General features: G+C 40.6%; 6 protein-coding genes across 8 annotated transcripts in view; 2 read left to right on the top strand and 4 right to left on the bottom strand.

The window, feature by feature from the left end:
• The window catches only part of LOC115623338 (transcription factor E2f1), a 57,255-nt gene extending 53,155 nt beyond the window's left edge, over positions 1–4,100 (bottom strand). The window contains exon 1 of the mRNA XM_030517610.1: positions 3,870–4,100. The gene's annotated coding sequence lies outside the window, so the exon portion shown is untranslated. The remainder of the gene's footprint in view (positions 1–3,869) is intronic.
• A 1,612-nt stretch (positions 4,101–5,712) lies between these two features.
• Positions 5,713–6,430, bottom strand: LOC115624153 (protein archease-like). The gene is made up of 3 exons (XM_030518750.1): positions 6,295–6,430; positions 6,207–6,231; positions 5,713–6,140 (listed from the first exon to the last, which is right to left on the bottom strand). Exons 1-3 carry the CDS (start codon positions 6,347–6,349, stop codon positions 5,750–5,752), a joined length of 471 nt encoding a protein of 156 aa, XP_030374610.1. The 5' UTR covers positions 6,350–6,430; the 3' UTR covers positions 5,713–5,749.
• Positions 6,431–6,882: 452 nt separating this feature from the next.
• Positions 6,883–9,183, bottom strand: LOC115623653 (general transcription factor IIF subunit 1). The gene is made up of 4 exons (XM_030518107.1): positions 9,056–9,183; positions 8,059–8,966; positions 7,417–8,004; positions 6,883–7,352 (listed from the first exon to the last, which is right to left on the bottom strand). Exons 1-4 carry the CDS (start codon positions 9,077–9,079, stop codon positions 7,151–7,153), a joined length of 1,722 nt encoding a protein of 573 aa, XP_030373967.1. The 5' UTR covers positions 9,080–9,183; the 3' UTR covers positions 6,883–7,150.
• A 698-nt stretch (positions 9,184–9,881) lies between these two features.
• Positions 9,882–12,406, bottom strand: LOC115623551 (FACT complex subunit Ssrp1). Its single transcript, XM_030517942.1, has 3 exons — positions 12,279–12,406; positions 10,623–12,200; positions 9,882–10,558 (listed from the first exon to the last, which is right to left on the bottom strand). Exons 1-3 carry the CDS (start codon positions 12,330–12,332, stop codon positions 10,001–10,003), a joined length of 2,190 nt encoding a protein of 729 aa, XP_030373802.1. The 5' UTR covers positions 12,333–12,406; the 3' UTR covers positions 9,882–10,000.
• A 424-nt stretch (positions 12,407–12,830) lies between these two features.
• Positions 12,831–14,590, top strand: LOC115623830. The gene has a single exon (XM_030518375.1). It carries the CDS (start codon positions 12,831–12,833, stop codon positions 14,526–14,528), a length of 1,698 nt encoding a protein of 565 aa, XP_030374235.1. The 3' UTR covers positions 14,529–14,590.
• Positions 14,591–15,275: 685 nt separating this feature from the next.
• On the top strand, positions 15,276–22,145 carry LOC115623543 (transcription elongation regulator 1). 3 transcript variants are annotated; one of them, XM_030517928.1, is made up of 8 exons: positions 15,276–15,522; positions 15,581–17,154; positions 17,303–17,636; positions 18,159–18,309; positions 20,566–20,943; positions 21,029–21,402; positions 21,469–21,798; positions 21,860–22,145. In XM_030517928.1, the coding sequence occupies exons 1-8, from the start codon at positions 15,347–15,349 to the stop codon at positions 21,984–21,986; spliced, it is 3,444 nt and encodes a 1,147-aa protein (XP_030373788.1). In that variant the 5' UTR covers positions 15,276–15,346; the 3' UTR covers positions 21,987–22,145. The 3 variants fall into 3 exon arrangements, 2 of the variants coding, with proteins under 2 accessions (XP_030373788.1, XP_030373789.1); XR_003995418.1 differs by lacking the exons at positions 20,566–20,943; positions 21,029–21,402; positions 21,469–21,798; positions 21,860–22,145 and adding an exon at positions 19,082–19,919 and having other exon boundaries at positions 18,159–18,901; XM_030517929.1 differs by lacking the exons at positions 20,566–20,943; positions 21,029–21,402; positions 21,469–21,798; positions 21,860–22,145 and adding an exon at positions 18,620–19,917.
• The last annotated feature ends 1,925 nt before the right edge of the window (positions 22,146–24,070 follow it).

The raw sequence follows: 24,070 nt of genomic DNA, 5'->3' as shown, positions 1-24,070 counted from the left end.
AATTCCCATTACTTCGATTCCAAAGACCTGGTTCTGTAGCTTTTTAAAATTAATTGGAAAATCAGAGCTACATACTATTTACCAAATCTTAAATGCAACTCATGCTGACATAAAAATACGTTAAAATTCAAACTTTTCATGTAGTTGGCTCAGACAAGCTAAGAAGACTTCCCCTTTCGAGCAGTGGAGTCAAGAACAAAATAGGTGTAATGATAAGCCGCCGACAAGAAGTGACATTTTTCACCCATTAGTGCATAGAGAACGAAATAAAATGTACAAATCACTGCTTCCGCATTAATATACTATATCGGATTCAATATGCTTTCCTATACATTAAATAAAAAAAGTCAAAGAAACGCAAAAATATCAGCACTTTGAGTGTGTGTGTGTGTGTGTGCCAAAGGTGGCCCATGAAACCTCAGAACAGGTAAAAGAGAACAAACAAGCAGGCCGGCCTCCACTATAAACCCCTCGAACTGGTTCACAAACGAACGAACAAAAGAAAGAAGCAGAAGAGCAAGAGCAACAACAACAACAACTACGAATGCGAAGGCCAAGAAGTGTCCAAATATGCAGAGACTTATAAAGTCCCAGCCCCCAACAAGACACAGAATGTTTTTTTTTTTTTTTTTTTGAATTCAGAGCGAGAAAAAACTGATGACGCAGCGGACTGAAGACGAAGCGAAGAACGGGAAGCGGTTCGAGGAGGTGGAGGCAGCATTGAGTGGCTAGGGGAGGTCATCAAACTATGGTTACGTATGACGTCGAAGGCAAAGAGTGGCGACGATTCGCAATAAATTGAAGCAATGCCAAAAGTTATTAGGCAAAAGAGTTTAACGATCATTGACTAAATATTATTCAGTTCAACTTGCATTTTACGTTTAATTTGTTAAATAAGACTACAAATAAATCAACATGAAGAAAACTGGGATAATACTTAAATCTATTGATTTGAAAATCGTAATGTCTGCAAACCTAACTCGTTTCTTATCAACCAACACGTGAAAGGAAAAGAAAAGAGAAGTTCATTAGGAATAGCAGTAAATGCCTCTCATTTTATTTAATAATTCTATAAATAAGCCAATATGTGTGATCGAAAATGTGATACTACTTTAAAGCAATCCATTTGGAAACCATAATTACTGCAATTTGAACTCTTTTCTTATCACCCAACACGTGGAAGGGGACATGAAAAAGAGTCAAATATGGGTTATGCCGATAAGGCAAACAGTTCTGGGGTATACAATAACGCACATGCTGTTTCGCGAATGCTCATGAAGTACTCCAAAATGAATGAATAGAAACATTTCTCTTTATTTTGTTAGAAATGCCTAAAATCTCTTTTAAAATATTCCTTGTATTAATCAATAATATCGATCCATGTTTTGAGTAATGGTATAAAATAAAATTAATAGCACTTTGATAATAATGAATTCATTATTAGTTTGGTAAAACAGTTGAAGCTGAAAATTGAACAAATTGTTCTCCCTCGCACAAAACGAAGCCTTTGCTAACCTACTAAAAGACTCTCATTGTTTATTAATCTCAGGTTCGATGTGTGGGCAGACATATAAAAAACATCCAAGCTCTGAAAACTAAATGGAATTAAGTTTCCAAGGTGATGGGAAAACTGACGCTTCTCTGTCCGGTTTTCAAACACCGACTTGGCATCCGATTAAATGATTTCTTCAGAAGCTGTAGAGATGAGAAATTGGAGAAAAGCGAGGAGCAATTTCTTTCTCATTGCCCATGCGGACTCTTTTCTAAATGATCTTATTTGATATCGACCAAATATCGAGATTGTGAAAATAGAAAATTTCATTACATATACCGGCTGATAGCAGACCTATAAAAACCAATGGGATACCATACACGCATCACAAAGAACTTATAAAGGCCAAGTTAGGGCCTCAGGCATCGCAACGTTGCTTTAGTTCGATCGCAGTCTTCTCTTATTTATAATAATTGTAATTCAGCTCCACATACGACACAACTCTTACATATTAGACATATTTTCCCAGGTTTTCTAAATAATTTATGCAATTTTAAACCATATTGCGGACTATGATCAAAATTTGTTGCACTCAAACCAAGTAGAATATAAAATTTAGTTGATTTAAATTTTCACTCAAAGTTAAGAATAAATGGAATTGAAATCTATCAAAGCCGATCTGCACAGTAATGAAAAATTGTAGCCAGTCCAATAACTTGAAATTAAATTGTTGAAGACAGTGCAGTGGTAATATTTGTGCTTCGGGGTATATGCAAAACGAAAATTAAATAACAATATCTTGCGAACGTGGCAGATTGTTAAATTAACAAATAATAAGTGTACAGAGAGATAAAAGAAATAACTCACTCAAGTAGAGACTAAAAAATATCGCCTGCCTAGGAGGAACTGCTGCCAAGGTCATGATTTGATGTTGTTGTTGTTATTTCGGTACGTTTTTATTTCAAATTCAAATACATGTTAAGTAAATTATACCATGTACAAATGTTTGTGTATGCACACACACACACACACACATATACATATATAAATAAATAAAATGCGCTAGCAAAGCAATAGAGCTGATATGCATTTGTGTGAGAGAGTGCTAAAGAAGACAACGAAAAATATATATAAAATATCCAATTAGATATTATCGTCAATGTGACGTCAGCCAATGAATTGGAAGTGGAGTTTTCTCTTCTCTAGGCGGCAATGCAGTTGAAAGTAAAGCTGAAGATGTTTTGCCAAAACCGTTACGCTGCTGTGAGTGTGCGTGTGTGTAGAGAAAAGCGGTTATCATTCAAAAGGCAGCCAAACGCCATTTTGCAAGATGCGCTCAGCTGTTTTTTTAATACCCTGTACCCAAAGGGTAAAACAAGTACATAGTATATTGGGTTTGTGCAAATGTACATACATATGTATGTATGTAACCGAGAGAAAGAGATGCTGTGCTATGTATATTCTTGATCAGCATGACGAGACGAATCGTATTGGTGCACGATATCAAAAGCCTGTCATAGGACCGATTGCTGCAGCTAAGTTTATGTCCGTTGAAGAAGAGTGACAGAGAGGCAGAGGGGCAGGGCATGCAAGAGTCGGGCTCGAGCGGCTTTAGCGTTTCACTCGTTTTTTTTTTTGGCTGAAGCCAAAAACTGCGCTGCAACTGCAGGTGAGCAGAGGTGGTGGCCAAGCAAAAGCCGAGGCAGTGTTGCTACATACAAACATATGCATATGTATACATATGTAGGTACATACAAGTATATATGTACATAAGGGAAGGATACGCAAGAAGTGCAAAAAATGCGTTTGCTATGCAAATTGAGGTTAGACTAGACTTCGAGAAATAACGCTCGTCTCAGCTGTGACAACAAAATATGCACAAAATTATATAAAACGCAAGCGAACACTACCGGACCAATTATCAGCAATTGAAATATTTGTATGTTTGCTAATCAGCAGAACTTAAGAGCTCCATGCTGTCCTTGCAGCTGTCTGGGGAAAAACAGCTGGTTGATTGCCATGCCGGCGAACAGAGAACAGCGGTCAGCGCACGCCCACTCTGCAAAGATAGTCAGTCAGGCGGTATTCATATTGCCAGCGTCAACCGGGAGCCTCAAACTCTGAAATACACACATACATATGTACATATGTCCAACGCAGCACCCCGCCGCCATACACACACACAGACGCACACCCATGCACAAACACATGTCTCACTTTTTGTCGCCGTATCGGCAGCTAACACACTACTAACTACACCACATTTTTCAGGTTTTTTTTGTACCTTTGGCTATGGATTTTTCCGGAACGTTTTTCATACACTTTTACACATACTAGCGTTTTGGAATGTAGCACAAAATATAGTTTAGAGTATTACCTTTCGATGGCGCCTAATTTTGGGGCGCTGGCGTTACGACTTGGTTGGCAAAAACACACTTTAAAAAACTGACTGCCACACAATGTGCTCAATGCTTCCTCTTCGACATGCTTCCACCATGACAATTGGTGGCTGCAGAAAGAATGAACGAGAGCGCGAGCAAGCGAATTGAAAAGCAACAGCAACAACAACAAGAAAAGGCGAAGTGCGGCGCGGCGATGATGACGTTTTTTTCAACGTGTATGCTGGTTGGTGGTGTGCGAGTGTGAGTATTTGGTAGTGATGGTGGTGTTGTTGTTACTATCTTTATGAAATACATATACACATGTGTATATAATAAAAATATATACTTGGATATATTTTATACTTTTTATAGAAAATTGCACTTCTTAGACACAGCACAGAACCGATATAAAAAAGGCGCGCTTACTTGTGGCCCACTTTAACGGCTGAAACAACACCTGCGTATGCAACAATTAGCATAAATATGTAATAAAACATTAGTTAGTTAAAATAGTTAAAATATTTCACACACACAGTACGCGTCGTTCAAACACATGAAATAAAAGACTCAAGAATGTCGTTTCATTTAATACCTATTTTGTGTTGTCGTTGTTGTACATTTTATTGCCGCTTTGCCTTTCATACTTTGTTTGTTCTTTTACACACACTTTCTTGTACACACTTTGTGCGCGTATTCGTATTCGTCGCAGTGTTGCTTTACAGAACCAATCAAGCGGCCATGTTTATTTATTGTGAATATTTTATTTATTTTAAATGTATTTTTTACTATTTATTAAAGCTACCAGTACACTTGCACTTGAAGGAACATTCACACACATGCATACACAAATATGCCGCTGCGGCAGCGCGCGTTTTTTTGTTGTTTACATTTTTTCGCCCGGCCAGCTGTGCATACAGCTGTTTATAAATTTGTTCGCCGCGCCATGCCAACTCGCTGCAAATGATCAGTTTGTTATTGTTGTAGGTGGAGGTAACTCGCTAGAATGCCAATTTTGTCGAGTTTGCTGCCCCGCACAACGGTCATTCACAATTTTTATTTATAATTACGAACTGCCAGCCTGCTTGAACTCAAAACAAGTTCATTTTGCGAATACTTCGTTTTTCGATAGGCATTATCTTTTAGTTATTTGATTTGTTTCTCGTTCTTTAACATGAAAACTTTATTTTATATTTAAGATAACCCTTTTATGATTTAGCAAGTAAAAGATGTAAGAAGGCTTGCAAACGCAATATAATTACAAGAAAGATTTATTATTAAGACACGTTTGCATAAGAACTGTACTATGCACAATGCTGGGTATGAGCCCTTCTTTACGAAAATTAAAATATGTATTTAATAATTTAAGAATTCTTTTCGATGGTCTAAAAAATTTACTTCAGCAACTAAATCTAAATCTGGAACTAGTTCAAGCTTGCCCAACTTAACCCTTTTTTTAAAATTAAAATAACGTTTAATTTTAATACATTCGAGAAACTTGGAGGTTGGGACAATAACCTTGAGTGCATGAATTCGACAGGACGGGTGCATTGAACTGCTCTCGCCATAAACGGGAATCAAAACACGTTGCACGAGTACAAAAGGATCACGAAGGATAACAGCGGTAGCCCAACCGCATACATATGTATGTACATGCATTTAAATAAACTGCATTGAATGGTTTTTTTTTGGAAAGTCCTTCCAACCCTAATGTGCAACAGATTGCAAATTTTTGGAAATTCGCTTATGATTAATGAGAACAGCAAAAAAAAAAAACAAATGCACACCGAAGCTTTTTTTGGGGTGAGAACCAAAGTAAATAAAGGGAGCAGCAGCAACAACAACAATGTCAAAATTCATTTAATACCCTTTTTACGCCTCAAATATCAATTATAACAAACACTTCAAAGTTACTTCGCTCCACGTCCTGCACCACTTCCATGGCCGAATATGTGATTGCCTTTACTTCCGTCCCCTGTGGATGCTTTCCCAATTCAAAGGGTTCGCCATAGCATCGGCAGACTATTTCAAGATTGTCCATATCAAATTTTGTGATTTCCAGTTTCTTGCCCACCAAATACGGTTCGGCGGAGAACAAAAAGAGCAGTTCGTCCAGAAAATGAAACAATAGTCCTTTAATATCGTCGCCTTTCGCTTCGATCTCGTAGCACGTCTCGACAGTCACATAATCCAGTTCGGTCATATAACCAAACATAGCCATCCCGCATTGTTCGAACGCCTCCTGCAGCGTGGAGCCCCAGGCATGAAGTCTAATCAGAAAACATAGTAACGGCTGTCTAAATAAGTATTTACATATCCTTAAATCTTGTACTTACTGCACATCGGCTGTGTGGTCCAAATCTATAAAATAGCAACAGTTGTCATTAAGGCGTTCGTATAAACAATTAATTAACTTATGCTTACATTCATATTTTATTTCGGGCAGCAGAAAGTTTTCCTTGCTAAATTCCACCTCCATGCTAGCTATTTCAACAAATTACTTAAATTTCATTGGAAATGTGCAATAAATAAACGCGGCTACACAGAGCTGCCACACAGTGTCAAGATGACACATGCCGGTAGTGCTGCCACTTTTCTTTTAATAAATACAGAGTGGTACTAATTTGTAAGCCACTACTGTAAATTTAGAAATAAATTTAAATTTTTAAAATACTTTAATTTCATTTTGAAATTAAAAATAAAATTGCTAGACTATAAAAATGAAAGCAACAAATAAATTGAATTAATAAACTTATTAAAGTTATTTTAAATGTTATATACACAAATATTTATTATATTCTAAAATTGTATATTATTTTTTTAAACTAAACTTAGTTACTTTATTTTGTATATATTTTTTAATGAAAAAGTATTTTAATTTAAATTTTTTGGTGGTAAATTCTGTATATTTTTAAAACTTTTCATACTTTCATTTTCCCAATTAATATATTTTTTTCTTTTCCATCGAATCAAATAAATTTTTTTCTTTTTCAAAGAAACAATTGTTGCTCAGTCATTTCAAAACAATTTATATTTATTCCAGACTTACAACATTCTATAGGCTATATAAATTGAACTCGCACAAATTCGCAGAAACATCCTAAATATTAATCACCTTTCCCTAAATGGCATTAAGTCTCGGATTTATAAAAATAATTGAGAATTAATAAGGTCATTTGGACAGTTATTGAGATGTTGAGAACTTGGGAAGCGATTGCGAAGGGCTTTGTCAGTGGCGATTGCGGCTTTAAATGATGGGTGGTAAGTGGTGGTAGGCTGTCTATTTAATCCACAAATACATTTTGCCTTGGATGGTGTGCTTGACGGGATTGATTTTCTTTAGGATTTTGGTCATTGTCTCCACCAAGCGATCGCTGGAGACGCCAGTCTTTTTATTTTTGAACTTGGTCAGCAGCTCCGTGGCCGTCAATGGTTTGCGCTTCAGATAGCGACGCACTGCCTCCTCAGTGATGCCATAATCCCTGAAAAGAGTGGAAGTTATATGATAAGGAATATCTAAACTGTAATAGTGGTTTCTTTTCATACTCGATTTTGTTGTTGACTACACCGGCAAATGTTGAAGGCAGTGAGGTGCTGATCTCGTTTTTGGGCTTCTTGGCAGGTGTGCTAACTGGACTGTTGCTTGTATCCGAACCGGTGAGATCACTGGGCAGACTGTTTAGCTTACGTTTGTTGTTGTCATTGCTCAGAGTGGGTGTGGCGGAGCGGGATTTGTTGGTATTGCTGTTGCTGGCGGCGTTGCTGGTGCTTGCCTTGGATGTCGATGTGCTGCCATTGTCCTTATCTTTGTCCTTAACATTGGGTTTCTTTTTGATGGGGCCATTGCTGAGATCATCTTCGGAATCAGAGCTATCTGAGCTGAAATCAGTGGACGATTCACTGCCATTGCTTTTGGCTTTCTTGTCATCTTTTGATTGTTTCTTTTTCTTCTTGTCCTTGGAGCCTTCGTCTTTAGTCTTATCCTTTTTCTTCTTCTCATCATCATCCTTGTCCGACTCGTCGGACTTCTTTTCCTCATCATCTTCCTCATCTGAAGTCAGCAGCTTGCGCAAAGCATCTTCTTCGGCCACGCCTTTCATGTCTTTGTCCAGTTTAGACTCCGGATCGGGCTCGCTAATTAAATTAAATTGTGAGTAAATTATTATTTTTATAAGCTTTACAACATACTCTTCACTGGAGCTCGTATCGTAGTCCATTTCGCGACCTTCCTCATCACCATCATCCGATTCCTCGAAGGCTTCGTCGTCCACATCTCGTTTCTTCTTTTTCTTATCGGCACCCTTTTTGCCTTTGCCTTTTTTGCCGGCCTCATCATCGCTGTCTTCCGCCTCCTTTTTTTTCTTTTCCTCCTCGTCATCCGAGTCGGATTCATCATCGGAATCAATCCACTCATCCATATCGGTGATTTTCAGCTCTTTGGACTTTTTCTTTGCCACCTTCATTAGCTTCACTTCCTCAGGATCCTGTTCCTCCTCCTCGTCACCACGCAAGCGTTTCCGCAACATCAGAGAAAAGTAATTCATCACCTTCTTACGTCGCCCGAACTCCTGCTCTGCCTCCTCGGCCGACAAAGACTTGTAGCGCTGAATAGGCTGAAAATTGTACCACTCATTCAGTGGATACGCCTCAATGGCGCCATCCGGCGCATGGGTGAAGACATAGAAGGCCGCATTCTCGCCGACGCCACCCTCTCGAATACCCTTGAACTTCTTGCCAGTCTTGCCGCCGACTTTTAGAATCCATGGCTGTGCCTCGGGCCGATATTTTTTGGCAATAATGCCAAACTTCTTGCGACGCACCTCCTCGCGCAAATCACGATTGTATTCGGAACCAGCACCAAACTTCGGCTGATCCTCGTCCATGCCGCGAAACTCCTTCATATTATTCTCCCGCTCCAGTTTCACATTTCGCCACTGCGCGAAATCCACATTCAGCGTCGCATTGAAACGCATTACATGATGCTTCTTTCGCATCTTCGGCACTCGTATCTTAAATTCCTGCACATTGCCAGCACTCGAGCCTGGAGCACTACCAGCACCAGCCCCTGAAGTCGTGCTTCCAGCAACGCCGCTGGACTGTTAAATATTTGCAAACGTATGTACATATACATATGCATGTGTGTGTGGAGTGAGTAAGGCATCAACTTAAAATGCGTTTTACTTACCGCTGTTTTTGCTGCAGCGGACATTGCAAGTTCTCACTTTCAAGAGAAGATAGGATAAAACAAATTACGAGCTAGTATATATTTTAAAATTTAACAAATGGTAAAAGAAATCGCTCTGCTTGCGAAGAATTGCGGTGTTTGCGACTAGTTGGCAGGCAGAACAGCTGTAGCTTAGCTAGAGATGTGCAAGAGATGTATCATCGCTAAGACAGACAATTGTAACGGTTCAGCGAGTATCGACGTGAGTGCAATAATGTTATGTGGTTTTCAAATCAAGTAACTATTTAAATTTCATATATATTTAATGTTCCTCAGCATCCACTTGAACGCTAATAAACGACATTAATTGCCTGATATCAAAAATCCAACATGGCCCTTAGGCGACCAAGTACTGCCAAATTAATCAAATTTAATTGGAACTCTATCTAAACCCATCTATTCAAATAAAATACTGGCGCACACACAATGACTAGCGATTGTTTTAAAAAACCGCGCCTGTCCTCACATCTGCCAAAACTATGTGAATTTTAAATATACATAGTTCGAATTGCTCTTAAATGTATATCTATTGTAAAATCCTCACCAGTACCAATTCATTAATCAATAATCTCTACTTACAGCGAATCTAAAGCCAAATATATATATATATATATTTTTTTTTTAATGGTACCCGTCTTGATTAACAAATAATTGTGTAGTCTAACCAAGATTTTTAATTTGAAATCAAATAATAACCATCCAACTTGATTCTCAAATAATAATTATAGTATGTCTTTTTAGTTTAGGCGACAAGTTTGTGTTGCTTGTATGAATAAAAATTTGCATATATGTATGTATGTATATATAACAGTTTAATGTGTTTCTTAGAGCTAAATGCTTAAATTAGTAATGGGGGGAAAGCGAATACAAATTATATAATGGAAATGCTTAATTAAGCCGCTGGCCCTAATCACTGGCGTCGCTTTCGTTGGTCTGGTCTTCGCTGGCATCTTCCTCCTCCTCGTCATCATCTTCGCTCTCACTGGCCGCCTTCTTCTTTTTCGATTCAGCATTGGAAGGTTTGGTTTTCTTTTTCTCCGGCTCGCCTCCCTTCTTGGCCTTATCATCGGAGCTGCTTGAATCATCATCGGATATGTATTCCTTGCTCTTGAAATTACTGCCGGATGTGTTGGCCTTTTTGGCGGGTGATGGATCAGATTTGCGTTTTTTGCTCGCTTTGTTGCTGACCTTGTTGGATGATTCGTTTTCATCATCGGTGCCCGCACCGGGCTTGTAATTGCGCATCTCATCCTGATAGCGTTGCTTGTCCTTGGCAGCAGCCTCCTCCCATTTCGATTTGTCCTTCAGCTCCTTCCACATCTCGCCACCCCTTTTGGCAATCTCAGTCGGCTTAATGCCGGGATTATCTTGCTTTATTTTATCACGAGTATCGTTGAGCCACAGCATGAACGCAGTTGTGGCGCGCTTCGGTTTATTTGAATCCTTCTTCTTGGTGGTTTTTTTCTACAAAATATTTGAAATCATTTACATTTATTAGTGTATTTTTAAAGAAATGTTCTGAACTTACAGTGCGCTCAGTATCTCTTTTCCTTTCTTTTTTCTCCTTCTTCTCGCGTTTCTTTTCCCTCTCCTTCTTTTTAGCCGGCGCATCACTATCGCCGCCGCCTCCACTGGCATCGCTATCGTCGTCCGAATCATCCTGCACATTGCTGTCGTATTCTTCGGCCACATCGGATTCGTTCTCGTTGGGTTTGAAGTCCTCGTCTGTGGATTCTTCATCGGAGCCATCATCATCATCGTCGTCCTCCTCCTTTTCACGCGCCTCAGCCTTCAGACGTGCCAGATAAGCATCGGGTTCGTTCTCATTATCTGAATCGCCAAAATCAACGTCCTTGTAGCCACTCTTATCCTTGCCCATGTTGCTCACATGCAGTTTCTTTTGAGTAATATAATCGAACAGTTTAGCGTATTCTTCCTTCTCAATGGACGAGAAAATGTGCACAGTGCCGTTTTTAAGGGTCACCTCGAAGTCAAAAGAGCGCGTTGAGCCGCCACTGCGGGCAAAATTCACGGAGGTAATCTCCTCGAAACGTATGTGCAATGGCGGCTTGTGTATGTAGATGAAGCCTCGCTCCAAAGGATACAGATAACCGGCAGCAGCTTTGAACGAGCAGCCAACGGCAGCAGTGCCAGAGTGTCCAATAAAATTGCCCGGCCCGGTTATTTTGCGACCGATCAGCACCTTCATCACCTTGCCCATGACTTCGTATACTGGACCAGACAGCTCCTTCTCCAATTTGCCTTCATATTTGTCACGCAATTCCTCCTCAGTAAAGGGCAGCTCAATGGTGGTCTCCTCGTCGGGCGCAAAGAGCAGCACCAGATAGTGATAGCGCGTCTGGCCCTGCTTGATGGGCGGATCCAAGGACAACACGAAGAACATTTGTCGACTGTCCTTGTGCGGTAACATGAATAGACGCAACACGGAATCCATTGGAATTTTATAATCAAATGTCTTGCCGTGCAATTGAAAGAATGTGGAGAAGACTTTGATGTCGTAGCGACCACGCGGTGTCAATATCTGAATCTCTCGGAAGATGGCAATAGATTCGCCCGAAGCCGATATAACCGATGCCTTATTCATCACATTCTGATGGAATTTCTCTACAGGATCATCGTCAGCTGACTCCACAGCTGGTATATGAAAGCGCATTTCAAGTAAGCCCACGGGTGCGTCATCGTTCTGATGAAATTCCAATGTCACTTCATTCTTGCCAGTGACGCACTGCGATACATGCGAGAGGGGCACTTCAAAGATCGTTTTCGTATCCTTATCGAAGCTCAGCACTGAGCCCATGAAACGTGCTGTGCCCCAGTTCCAGCCTTTGACACACATCTCCTTCTCCACCATATCCTGCGCATATGCGTCCTTAATAAACTTGCTCAGCTTCTCGTGCTCACTGTCCCGAAATCCTGTAAAACGATGCAAAGCGCCGCCTTTTGTGAAGACTCGCAGACCCCATGTACCTACAAACTTCTGCGAATTGATCAAATCAATATCCTCGGCAGCAATCTGCTCCACTTTGCCGGTCTTATTATTCTTAAAGACGATGTGCTGCTCAGTAAGCTTCAGACGGCCGGCAGACTAACGATTATGTTGAAGAAAAACAAACTTTTGTTGTTGGAAAAATTCTTAACAAGCTGGAAGAAAATAGCATCTTACCAAAACGCCGCGCACTTCTGCGCTTATGTCGTTGTACTCTAGAGCATCGGTCATATCGTTGCTACGCTGCACGCTAAATAAATTGTATGTTTACAATAAATTACACCAATTATTTGCAACTTGCGAATTCCCGCGTGTTTTCGCACCCGGTATGGAGTTGAGGACGCCAAAATGCAGTGCTGCCAACTACGCTCAAATGATAAAAAGCGAGTAATTTTCATAAAATACTGAACACTCAGAGACATAAGTGCATCGTATTTGCATCGTATAGCTCGTGTTATATTGGTTTGTCACTATCAAATAACACTGAATAACAGTTGGGAAAAGTATCGTATTATTACAATGGAAATCATGTTTTGCGAAATCTAATACTAAATATCGATAACGCGCGCGTCATCTGGGCCCTGCCAATCCACCTGAAATACCAAGCGAATTTGTTAATATGTTAATAGACATTTTATTCGCGGTGAATGGTAACAACGCCAGGTAGAAGAGGAAGTACGGTAAACGAAACCTACTGTGGGTTTAAATTTTAAAGGTTTTGTTTGTAAAATGTCGCGAAACGCGGTGCTCACGGATGAGCAAAGCAAATTAAATGCGCGACTGGAGGCGCATATGGTCTACATATGCCCGGAATGTGGCAAAGCCTTTCGCACCCAGGCCGAATGGCGTCAACATTTGAACACCAGACACGATTATCTCAAAAAGACGTACTCCGATTTTAATTTCATACAAATCGACGATAGATTCCATGAGTGCCAGCTGTGCTTTAAGTGGGTGGAGAATGCACACAAAACAATCGCCTTACTCCAATATCATTACTTTATGCATCTGGACCATCGGGAAACTTATCGCTGCGTGCACTGCCGGATGGCGTACACAAGACGCCGGGCTCTGAATGTGCATTTGCTGGAGACGCACATGCGGGAGATCGAACAATATGAAAATAAATTGCGCCATTTAAAAAAGCAGCAGGAGCAGAAGCAGGGAGCACCTAAGCAGCAGAGAACACCTAAGCAGCAGGGAACACCGAAGCAACAGGGAGCACCTAAGCAGCAGGGAGTGCCACTAAAACAAGGAGCGGGTGCAGGTGCACTAAACAGGCAAATAGCACCTAAGAGGCCTAGAGGAAGACCTCCGAAGGTGACACGCCCCACAGCTCCTATTGAGAGAGAGTCTCGCCAGCGCAAGGATTTGCTGCAGAAGGCATTAATGGACATTGATTTGCAGCCGGAGGAGCCTTCAAGCACCACCAAATCAAAGCCCAATGCCAGCGAATTGGCTTTGGATCGTTGTTTAAATGCCTACGAGGATATTGTGCGCAACGAGTGTAAACGACAACCCGACAATGACTTCATGGACTCACAGCTTGATGCATTCTGTAAGGAGTTCTTTGAAGAGACGATCGAAGAATGCGAACCTGCTGAGCCATCGACCCCAAGCAAACAAAGCGATGAGAATAAGGAAATGGTTATTATTGAAATTGATGCGCTTGGTGAGGAGGAAGTGGATCAATTGCAAAAGGAAATGCAAACAGATAGAAACGAAGCATATGAGACACCCTCGCCAGAAGCGAAGCGAAGACGTGTCTCCACGCCCACCGAACGCGATACCGTCTCCGATGTCACCGGTTATATGAAGCTAATCTCGTTTCTGTGTCCAAAGTGCGGCAAAGAGATTATATCTATGGACGATTGGCGTACACATGTTTTTGAAAAGCACGATTTCGAGCATTTCATCGAGAACAGTTTCGAAATACTGGAGTCGGGACGTGGGAGCAGGTGTCGGACATGTCGGGAAGTACAGCCCACCACAAAACGGTCGGCACTCGAAAAACATTGCTTCAATCATTTGCCCTACCGATCCTATTTAAAATGCACATTGTGCGAGCGCACAAAGACCAGCATGTCCAAAATGATAAATCACATACGACACAATCATCAGGAGGAGTTGCAGCGCAAAAATAAAACGCAGTTGCTCATCAAGCCCGAACCCAAATGGTCAAGTCCCCAAAGATCAGCGGCAGCCTCTTACGAAAGTAATCAGTCTTTTGAAAATACAAATGAAAAGCTTGCCTGCCCCAAATGCCACAAATCCTTTAAGGTTACTTGGCGACTGTACCGTCACATGGATATGTGCCAAGTACCGGGTATTTATGATAAACATGCTGAGATTTTGTTGCAACATTTAGCGGAGGGTCGCAAACGCATAAATACTCTATGGGCGGAATTGAAAAGTCAGAGTCGTTAGGAATTATTACAATGATGTGGAAATATGTTAGGCACAAAATAATAAAAGCAAACAAAAAGCAATTGAGTTTATTTTTTTGAAATTAAATATGGTAGATGATAATTCGCTTTATTGACGTGTTCAGAATTAAGGCAAATTGTGTAACAATTATGTAGAATGAGACTAATTTAATTTGGCTAAATTTAAATTAATTTAAGCATACAATTACAAAAACATACACAAAAGTGGTCGTTTGTTTTTAATTATGTAAAATATGTCAATTGAAAGTTTGTGTTAAATAAACATAAGAACTAAGCCTTGAATCATGAAAAACAATTGGGTACAATTTGTTTTAGCTTACAAAAATAAAACACAAATAAATTATATTTTTTTAAAATTAAAATATGCCAATAGAACTTGTTCTACTGAGTCGCTTGTGCTGCAATAGTTTCCCTGAACCAGCTCATTACTGAACTTAATGCTTTCATAAAGAAAACGTATGTCGTCGTCATGCCAAGTTTGTTATTTTTTTGAAACAAAGCTATTAACGTGATTTATTGTTATAAAAATCATTTCAAATAACCTTAGCTGAATGCATAATGTATTATACTGTAAAAACAGCTTTTTTTATCCACCTCTGCCACCCCTAACTCTACAAACTGTTATTTTTATCGACATAGTGGTTTGTTATTGAGGGTAACGTAATAGAATAGGCAGTTGATTATCGCCCATCTCTACATTTATGTTGTACCATCGCTAGCGGTAGAACTAAGTTGTAGAAAATTGATGAAAACCCAATAAATGCAAAGTGTTTTAAGTGCAGAATTAAATATTGTTAAATGGAAACAAGCTTAGACGAGAGCATGGACAGTGAACGTGCTAGTCCGCAAGCGAATTTTAATGATGTATCCAGTCGTTCGCCTCATGGCATAAATGGCAATGGTGTCACCGTCGAAGGGGTGGTGGGGGCTGCTAGTTCTCAGGCAGAAAAAGTGAACTCCAATGAGCCGCCATGGTAAGAGAAGCACTCGAAGTACCAAAAAAAAATGTTTTACATTAAATTATCATTGCAGGGGCAGTAAAACTTTTACGGCGTTTAGCGTTCGTTCTGTCGGCGAACACCCGCACCCACAACAGCAGCAGCCGCAACAGCAGCATGGGCCGCCGCCTCTGATGGCACAAGGGCCGCCGCCAAATGCTAATGGCATGTTGGCAGTCACGCAACCGCCGCAGGAGACTTGGGTGGAGACAAAAGCCGATGATGGCCGTTCGTATTATTACCACTCTGTGACAAGAGAGACAACGTGGACACGTCCTGAGGGGCTGCATATTAAGATATTGACACAAGCTGAAATTGAAGAACTCTCAAAGCGAGGCCCCGCAGCAGCAGCAACAGCTGTGCCAATGAATAAACCGGATGGGGAGAATGAAAAACTGCCGAGCGGCGCCAGCGATGTCCCACCAGTTGGTCCTCATCTTACATCGCAGCCGCCGCCACACCTAATGAATCAACCGCCACCCAATGCGGCACAAGCACCACTGCTCTCGCAGCCACCACCTAATGTGCGTCAACAGCCGCCACCCATGTTCCAACCGGGCATGCAACCACCGGGGTTTGGACAACCGCCGTTTTGCATGCCGCCGCCTGCATATGGTTTTCCAGGTGCAGGACCTGCTGGTCCCTGGGGTGTAGGAGTTCCGCCTTGGCAGCAACAGCCCATGCATGCTCCGCCTCCCTCAGCTGGTCATCAGGATAAGCCTGCGAAGAATCTAATCATAAAACCTGGTGTCATCGATCCAGCGGTTATTGCGCGAGCTGCTGAATGGTCAGAACATCGGGCTCCTGACGGCAGACCTTATTACTTTCATGCGGGACGTGGCGAAAGTGTGTGGGAGAAGCCACAAGCATTGCGGGATATGGAGGCGGCACGCATGGCCGCACATTCCGGTGCTTCGCCACAGACATTAGCAGCTCCACCGGGGCAGGCGCCACCAGTTGGTGCACCTACCGGCATGCCGCCACATCTGCTGCCCAATCCAATGATGCATATGCCGCCCGGCACTGCACCTGGATTCGATCCTCAAATGGCTTTTGCTGCTGCCGCCGCCGCCATGAAGGCTAATACCGAAAACTCCAAGGCAGCCCAGGCAGCTGCTCTGGAGAAGGAGGCGAAGAAGGCCGCCGAGGAAAAACGCAAGAAGGCCGAGGAAGAGCAAAAGAAACAGGCCGCCGCTGCCAAGCAAACAGACAAGTCGCGTCCTGTGACTAGCATCGCAATTGCCGGGACACCCTGGTGTGTGGTCTGGACTGGAGATGCGAGAGTTTTCTTCTACAACCCATCCACGCGCACATCTGTTTGGGACAGACCCGAAGATCTCATGGGACGCGAAGATGTTGACAAAGCAGTGCGTGAACGACCCGACCAGCTGAAGTCGCCACATGAGAAATCAGTCGAGGCAGAGCAGAAGACCGCTGTCGAGGAAAGCAAAGCTAAGCCAGAACAACAACAGGCACTAGTCACCACCAATCAGCTATTACAGCAGGTACAGGCGCAGCGCATGGAGGAGGATGACGATGAGGTCATTAAAATACGCACAGAGTCCGAGTCCAGTGTTGAGGAGGTCCCAACCAAGCGAGTCCGCATGCGTAAGTTAAATGCCAATAATTGTGGTTATTTTAATTCACAAATTCCAAAGAATAGTTTTTCTTTGTTACTTTAGTTTCTAGATAGTTTCGAAAGCTTTTAAAACCGCATCTTCTGTGAATCATCTCTTATCAATTATTTTTATTACAGTGAACAAGGCCAAGAAGAACGAGGATGCTGTATTGGAGGCTGAACAGCGTGCTGCCAAGGAACGCGCATTGGTACCCCTGGAGACGCGAGTAACTCAGTTCAAGGAGATGTTGCGCGAAAAGGATGTGTCCGCTTTCAGCACTTGGGAGAAGGAGTTGCATAAGATTGTGTTCGACCCGCGCTACTTGCTGCTGACATCGAAGGAACGTAAACAGGTATTTGAAAAATATGTCAAGGATCGTGCTGAGGAGGAGCGTAAGGAGAAGCGTAATAAGATGCGACAGAAGCGGGACGATTTCCGAAAGCTCATGGAAGAGGTCAAGCTGCATGGCAAGTGAGTAGAAACCAATTTAATAAAAATATTTCTGTACTGAGACAAAACAATTTGAAGAGGTCAATATTTGAAAAAGGGTTCGCTAATAACGGAATTTTAATAATAATTTAATTAGCAATTGAAATATAGAATACAATTGAACGCACAATACTCAATGTTTTGTTAACTTTAGTGTATAATACGATTCACAAACTCCGCACTTTATAGATAAAAGCAGTAGAAAGTTTAGTACAAACCATATATATCCTATACAAATATCTATAGAAACAAGTTTATTTTAACTGAATGTTCAAGAGTCGGACAGGCGTGACTCCTTATGAAATGATTTGTTGCTCCAAATCCTTTCGTTTACAAACAAGCAAATATTATTTGAAAACAAATCAATCAATCAAACGTTTATAAAAGTTATTCATGTCTCCTCCAGAAGATACACATCTTATTTAATTTTCGTGTTGAACTTAACTTTTCCTTCATTTCATTCAGTCCCAATTCAATTTGATTAATGTTCTATTTTATCCGCAGGTCCTCTTTCAGCGAGTTCTGTCAGCGCAATGCCAAGGACGATCGCTTCCGGGCCATCGAGAAGGTGCGGGAACGGGAGAGCCTCTTCAACGAGTACATTGTGGAGGTGCGGCGACGGGAGAAGGAGGACAAGCTGCTGAGGAAAGAGCAGGTATGTGTCGATGCGTGCATGCGATTGCCGCTGTTAATTACGTATCGCAAATATATAACAAACCACAATTGAAAATCATTGTCCCGGCAATGGTTGTACATATATATCTCTATTCTTATAATGATATCTATAAATATTAATTTAACCTTATATAATACAACATATTTACATAATGTGATTTTTTGTTAATTTTAAAACATAAACATCGTACAAACGACGACCCTCCTGCCCCCTCGTGTCGTTTCGGTTTGTTGCAAATGTCACACAAAACACAACAACTACAACAATAAACAACAACTCCACCGTGTAGCAAACACTATTGTTGTGCGCAATTGTCGCCGCTTGATGTTGTGTGTGAGTTCACAGAGTACTGAAAATGCGCAACGCCCACAAAATAATAGTAATAATAACAAATAACAATGTCCATGCAAATCTGATCATCTGCCTTGAAACGAGAATTGAATTGATCGGATCTGTAAACCGATACGAAACGAAACGAATTGATATCGATTGTCTGCCAGCCGTCATCGTCGATAGTCGATCTTCGTTGCCATCTTCAACTACACCACGCACACGCTTGCAATCCTGTGTGGTGAGTTACAAAAAACAAACAAAAAATTCAAATTTTTTTTCTGCAATTTTGTGCGAAAAAGAAATCTGGAAAATATATGAAAAATCACTCAAAATCAAAAGGTTTGCAAAACTGAAAATTAGCTGATAATCGTTGGTGTGATTTCCACTTCCCCCCTCCTCCCTTCCGTCGCACGCATAGGAAAGATGAAGATGATGGTGATGATGTTGCGATGGTGATGAGATGATGAGGAAGATGATGATGTTTTAGATGATATTGAGAGTTATGGATGATGGCATTGGAGCCAGAAAAGGAGTCACAACCACAACAACGGCTGGATTAGCTACAACAGCAACAACAACTAGAGGAGGAACAACAACGACGACTTCTACTACTTCTACATTACAATACGTATGCAGGTGGCTTCGGCGCTGAGCAAACAGTATGAATAATACATAATTTAATTAACCCAATATATATTTTTTAATTTGTTTCTTGTTTAAAAATAATCGATGAATGTTCTAATGACCAACTCAACAAAGTTCATCATTTTGTTGGCATGTGCCAGGCAAATGGATCCTGAATTCTCCACCAATAATTGGAGACAATAGACTATTTCTCCATTTGCCTGCACAAGCTTAAACAACGGCATTTTGGGCTCGTTGGAAACTCACTCTCTATAGACATTACCTTTTTATAAAACGATACACCTAAGCATATTTTAGTTTTAAATACTGTTTGTATTTGTACGATACGGCATAGCCGTAGAATTTTTAATAATAGCCTCGTGCACAATGGGAAGAAATGGTATAATTGAACGATTATAAAAAGGGGGGATTGGGATTGAAAGAATTAAAAAGTCCCATGTTTAATTTTACGGATGGGAGAGATAGTGTAATTATGGCAAACTTTTTAAATTATGAGAAAGTGTGGGATCGGGTTTGATATCAAAACCAAAAACGATATAACTCTGTATTTTTCAGTTAATTTTAGTAGAATGCCATAAATATCAGTCGTAATAGATTAGAAGAAACATTTCATCAAAAGTTGAATATCTAGTTCACTATCCGATATGTGAAGCAATTTGGTTTTGAAATTAGTTATAGCAAAACTAGGAGAACACTAGACCAAATTCATAACAATTCATATTCATAATAAATCGTTTTTCCGGAATTAAGAGGAATTGTCAATTTCGTTAGTTTCCACATAATTTAATGAAATTCCGAAATTACTGACCTGCGTTAATTTTTTTCACAAAATGTTCGTGTTTTAGCAATAGCTTTACATATCAGTACACCATTTAGTTAGTTACTAAAAGGAAGTGGTTTTTTTATATTGCTTCATAAGCCCTCGTCCGGGCTGGGTCCTGTCCGTGTTGGAATCCGAGCCATTTCTAAACCACATTTAATCCCGTGCCTGGCTATACTCTAATCAACTTTTCTTTCAGCTTAGGTGAAGAAAGTTAATCTGAAAATCTCTCTCTTTCAGCAACAAAATCGTGTAAATATATTTGATAACTATTAAGTTCTTTAAATGTGATGTTAAGTTAAGTTAATTAATAAGTTTTACAATTCTAAGTGCAAGCGACTATCAAGGCCAGAGACGCAACTAATTCGTTTTCACACCTACTCTCTTTTCTTCCGCATGGCTGTCATGTCAAATTCCCTTTAATTCACACAATCTAGATACGCAAGGACTTTTTCGATATGTTGCGTGAGCGTCACGACATTGAGAGACATACGCGCTGGTATGACATTAAAAAGAAGTTCGAGTCGGACCCACGCTATCGAGCTGTGGACTCAATGTATCGCGAGGAATACTTCGAGGACTATTTGCATGTTTTGAAGGACGAGAAACGTAAGGAGCGCGAGATGCGCGAACAGCGCGAACGTGAACGACAGCGGGACCGCAAAGCGGAACGCCGGGAAAAGGAAAAGGAGAAAGGACGCAAAGACCGCGGGCGTAGTCGCAGTCGTAGCCGCAGTCGGGAGCGTGCAGAACGCAAATCGTCTCGAGAAAAAGAGGAGAAGAGCAAGTCGGGGCGAATTAAACGAGACTCACCGGTAGGTTCCATTTTTTAGTAGTGAAAATTTTAGTTCGACAATCATCGAATTTAATTACATTTGTCGAAATTGATTTTGTTTTCAGGAGGAGGGCGAACATCGTGATGACTCGGAGCCGGAGGAGCGCGAGGAGCGTGCGCTCAGCGAGGATAGTGAAGATGCACGCCAACGGGAGAGCGAAGCGGAACAAAAGCAAAAGGATCGGGAGCGTAAGTTAAGAGCAGAGCAAAGCATTCGTGAGCGAGAGAAGGAGGTGCAACGCACACTGGCCGGTCATCTGCGTGACAGGGACAAGGAGCGTGAGCATCATAAGCGTGACGAAGCGATTGGACATTTCAATGCATTGCTAACGGATTTGGTGCGCAATCCGGACTTTACCTGGAAGGAGGTAAAACGGCAGCTACGCAAAGATCATCGCTGGGAACTGATTGAAACGCTCGATCGTGACGATCGTGAGAAGTGAGTAGAAAGAAAATTGAACTACCTATCTTCCTGCTTAAATCCACACATAATATTACTTTCCAGAATCTTCAATGAACACATTGATAATCTGATGAAAAAGAAGCGTGAGAAATTCCGCGAAATGCTGGAAGAAATTTCAAGCATGGAGTTGACCAGCACCTGGAAAGAGATCAAAAAGATAATCAAAGAGGATCCACGGTATCTCAAATACAATTCGGATAAGGGAGAGCGCGAATTCCGCGACTATATAAAGGACAAAACACTGCAGGCGAAGACGGCTCTGCGCGAGCTGCTGCAGGAATGCAAATTTATAACACACAAGAGCAGCGATCTCATCAAAGAGAATGCCAATCATCTCAAGGAAATTCAGGATATCCTCAAGAATGACAAACGGTGAGTGTCACTAAATTGTAAAAGAAAAGCAATCTTAAATACTTATTCTTCCATTCCGCAGCTACTTGGTGCTCGAGCACCTGGAGGAGGAGCGTAACATCATTCTAATGAGCTTCCTTGAGGAGCTAAACAAACGTGGACCACCACCGCCGCCTACCGCATCCGAGTCCACACGTCGTAATAAGTAGTCGCAGTTTCAATTAACATTATTATGATTCGATGCAGCAGGAAGAACATAAAGATCTTTCGTCTAATCAATATTATTATTATTTTTAGCATTCAAACTAAAACTATAAAACATAATTTAAACACTTTTAATTAAATAAAACTATTGAGATGAATGCGAAGCATGTTGTTTTCACTTTAAAACAAAAACTATCTACTGGTAAGATTTTAAATAATTTCCACATTTAACTGAAGTTTTAAAAAATGTCATCCATAAAGATGCTGGTGAACCAGTTAAAATGAAGAAAGGGCCACGCCTTTCTTTCTTCTCAGCGCCCACATAGTTTTGTCCATCTCATCCAGTACTACATAGATAGAAAATTACATGATTACCTTCTTGAATAATTGCTTGGTGATCACAGCTTTAATTGGAGAGAGTGGCCTGGTTGTCCATTCATTTGGGATCGATATGGAGAAAAACTTTGAAAAAATCAGTCCAGTAGTTTTGACGTGTATTAAAATTCACAGACGTTGATGTTTAAGTCGGCTATTTATTTGTGCCTAAACTGGCTGTGGTTAGGGGATTCGTATGAGAAGTGCGGAGGAAGGCTGTTCTAATTTGTGTTAGTTAATAAAAATGAATTTTTATAATTAATGTGAATTATTCAGATATTGGTGACTAGGATTAGGTGGATAAGTGGATACGTTAACTGAGATAAACAAAGAAGAAACCACATTAGACTTTATATAGTATGTAGGTACATTAAAGGGAAGCGTATTCTTTCTAGAGATGTCCGTTTGTTCAGCCTTGTTTTAAAGCAGCTAAGCAGAAACTTTCTTTACCCTAATGCCTACAATTAATGAGAAAAGTAAGTCCATTTTTTTTATTGGTTTTTATTTAAAGTCCCAAACAATTGCACATTAGTAAGCTTCTTGCAAAAGTTGACCCAACCCGATCCACATTATTGGAGTTTGTAAATAAAGCAATTTGGGAGAAAGTGAAAGTTGGAAAGACGGCTTCTTAGATTTGTACAACCTTTGTTTGACAACCTTTTAATGGTTTCACTTCTTTATTTTCTTACATTACTTTAGACGTAGACTAAGCTGAGCTTTTAATTGGCAAATATTTGCAGAATATTTGGGTGCTTTAGCTTTGGTCAACTTTGGTTGAAAAGGCCTATAAAAGAGCCAAGTTTTGAGTTCATTTGCAAAATGAAGCGCAACCACTTAATTATTTGTTTCGCTGTAGTTCTGTGCCTTTTAGGCAACATGGAGGCGGGACTGCTTTTGAACACCAACAGAGGAATATTTTGTAAATGGACATCGAAACGCGGATGTGATCACAAAACACCGTATTGTGTGACGGCCACCATCAGCGGTACGGTAATGTGTAAAAATTATCGCAGCGAGTGCAAATATCTATTGGACCAATGCCTGGGCAAGACAGGTGAGCTGTTCTTTTGAATTCCCATTAAAATTTTAAATATTTGCATCGTCCTGTTTCCCCAAGAATATGGCCGCACTGGTACTCAAGCCGCCTCAACAGCTTGCACAAACATTCCCATTGGTTCTGTAGGCACCTGCCAATAACAGAAAAAAATAAAGCCTGATCTGCTTAATTAGACGGGACTGTAGACTATGGCTATCAAACTATCAATAGTCTGGATTAGTTCTTTCCGTGACATTTTATTGCTGATTGATTGTTTTTTTAAATGCACATAACTATTGATTTGCCCGCCACTTTATTATTATTTATTTTATTTTGTATATTTTCAAATAAAATTTTATTTTATTACTCTATTTCCCACTTACCGATGGTAATTTTCATAGTCTTCTTGATTTTGAGTCGATAGCACTTGAAATAAAAGTGAGCATTGAGCGTTATTCTCAATAATCTTAAAACTATACTATCGATTATTCTACATCACTGTTGTATAGATAGTTTGGAGACTCTAGTTCTTTCCAAGATCCTAGGGTGCATATTTGTAGAACGAGGAATATTACTATTTGTTACCTGTATGATAAAAAACTTTCTTGCACTTAGGTTATGCTGAAATGAACCCTGATCAACAACTTATCAAAAAGTTGTTGGTACTAAGATTGATTT

This window comes from Scaptodrosophila lebanonensis, unplaced genomic scaffold (assembly GCF_003285725.1).
Source record: "Scaptodrosophila lebanonensis strain 11010-0011.00,11010-0021.00 unplaced genomic scaffold, SlebRS2 tig00000053-arrow-pilon, whole genome shotgun sequence".
NCBI classification, from domain to species: Eukaryota; Metazoa; Arthropoda; class Insecta; order Diptera; family Drosophilidae; genus Scaptodrosophila; species Scaptodrosophila lebanonensis.
Note: the sequence above shows the minus strand (reverse complement) of the source record. Positions and strands in the feature narration are given on the sequence as shown.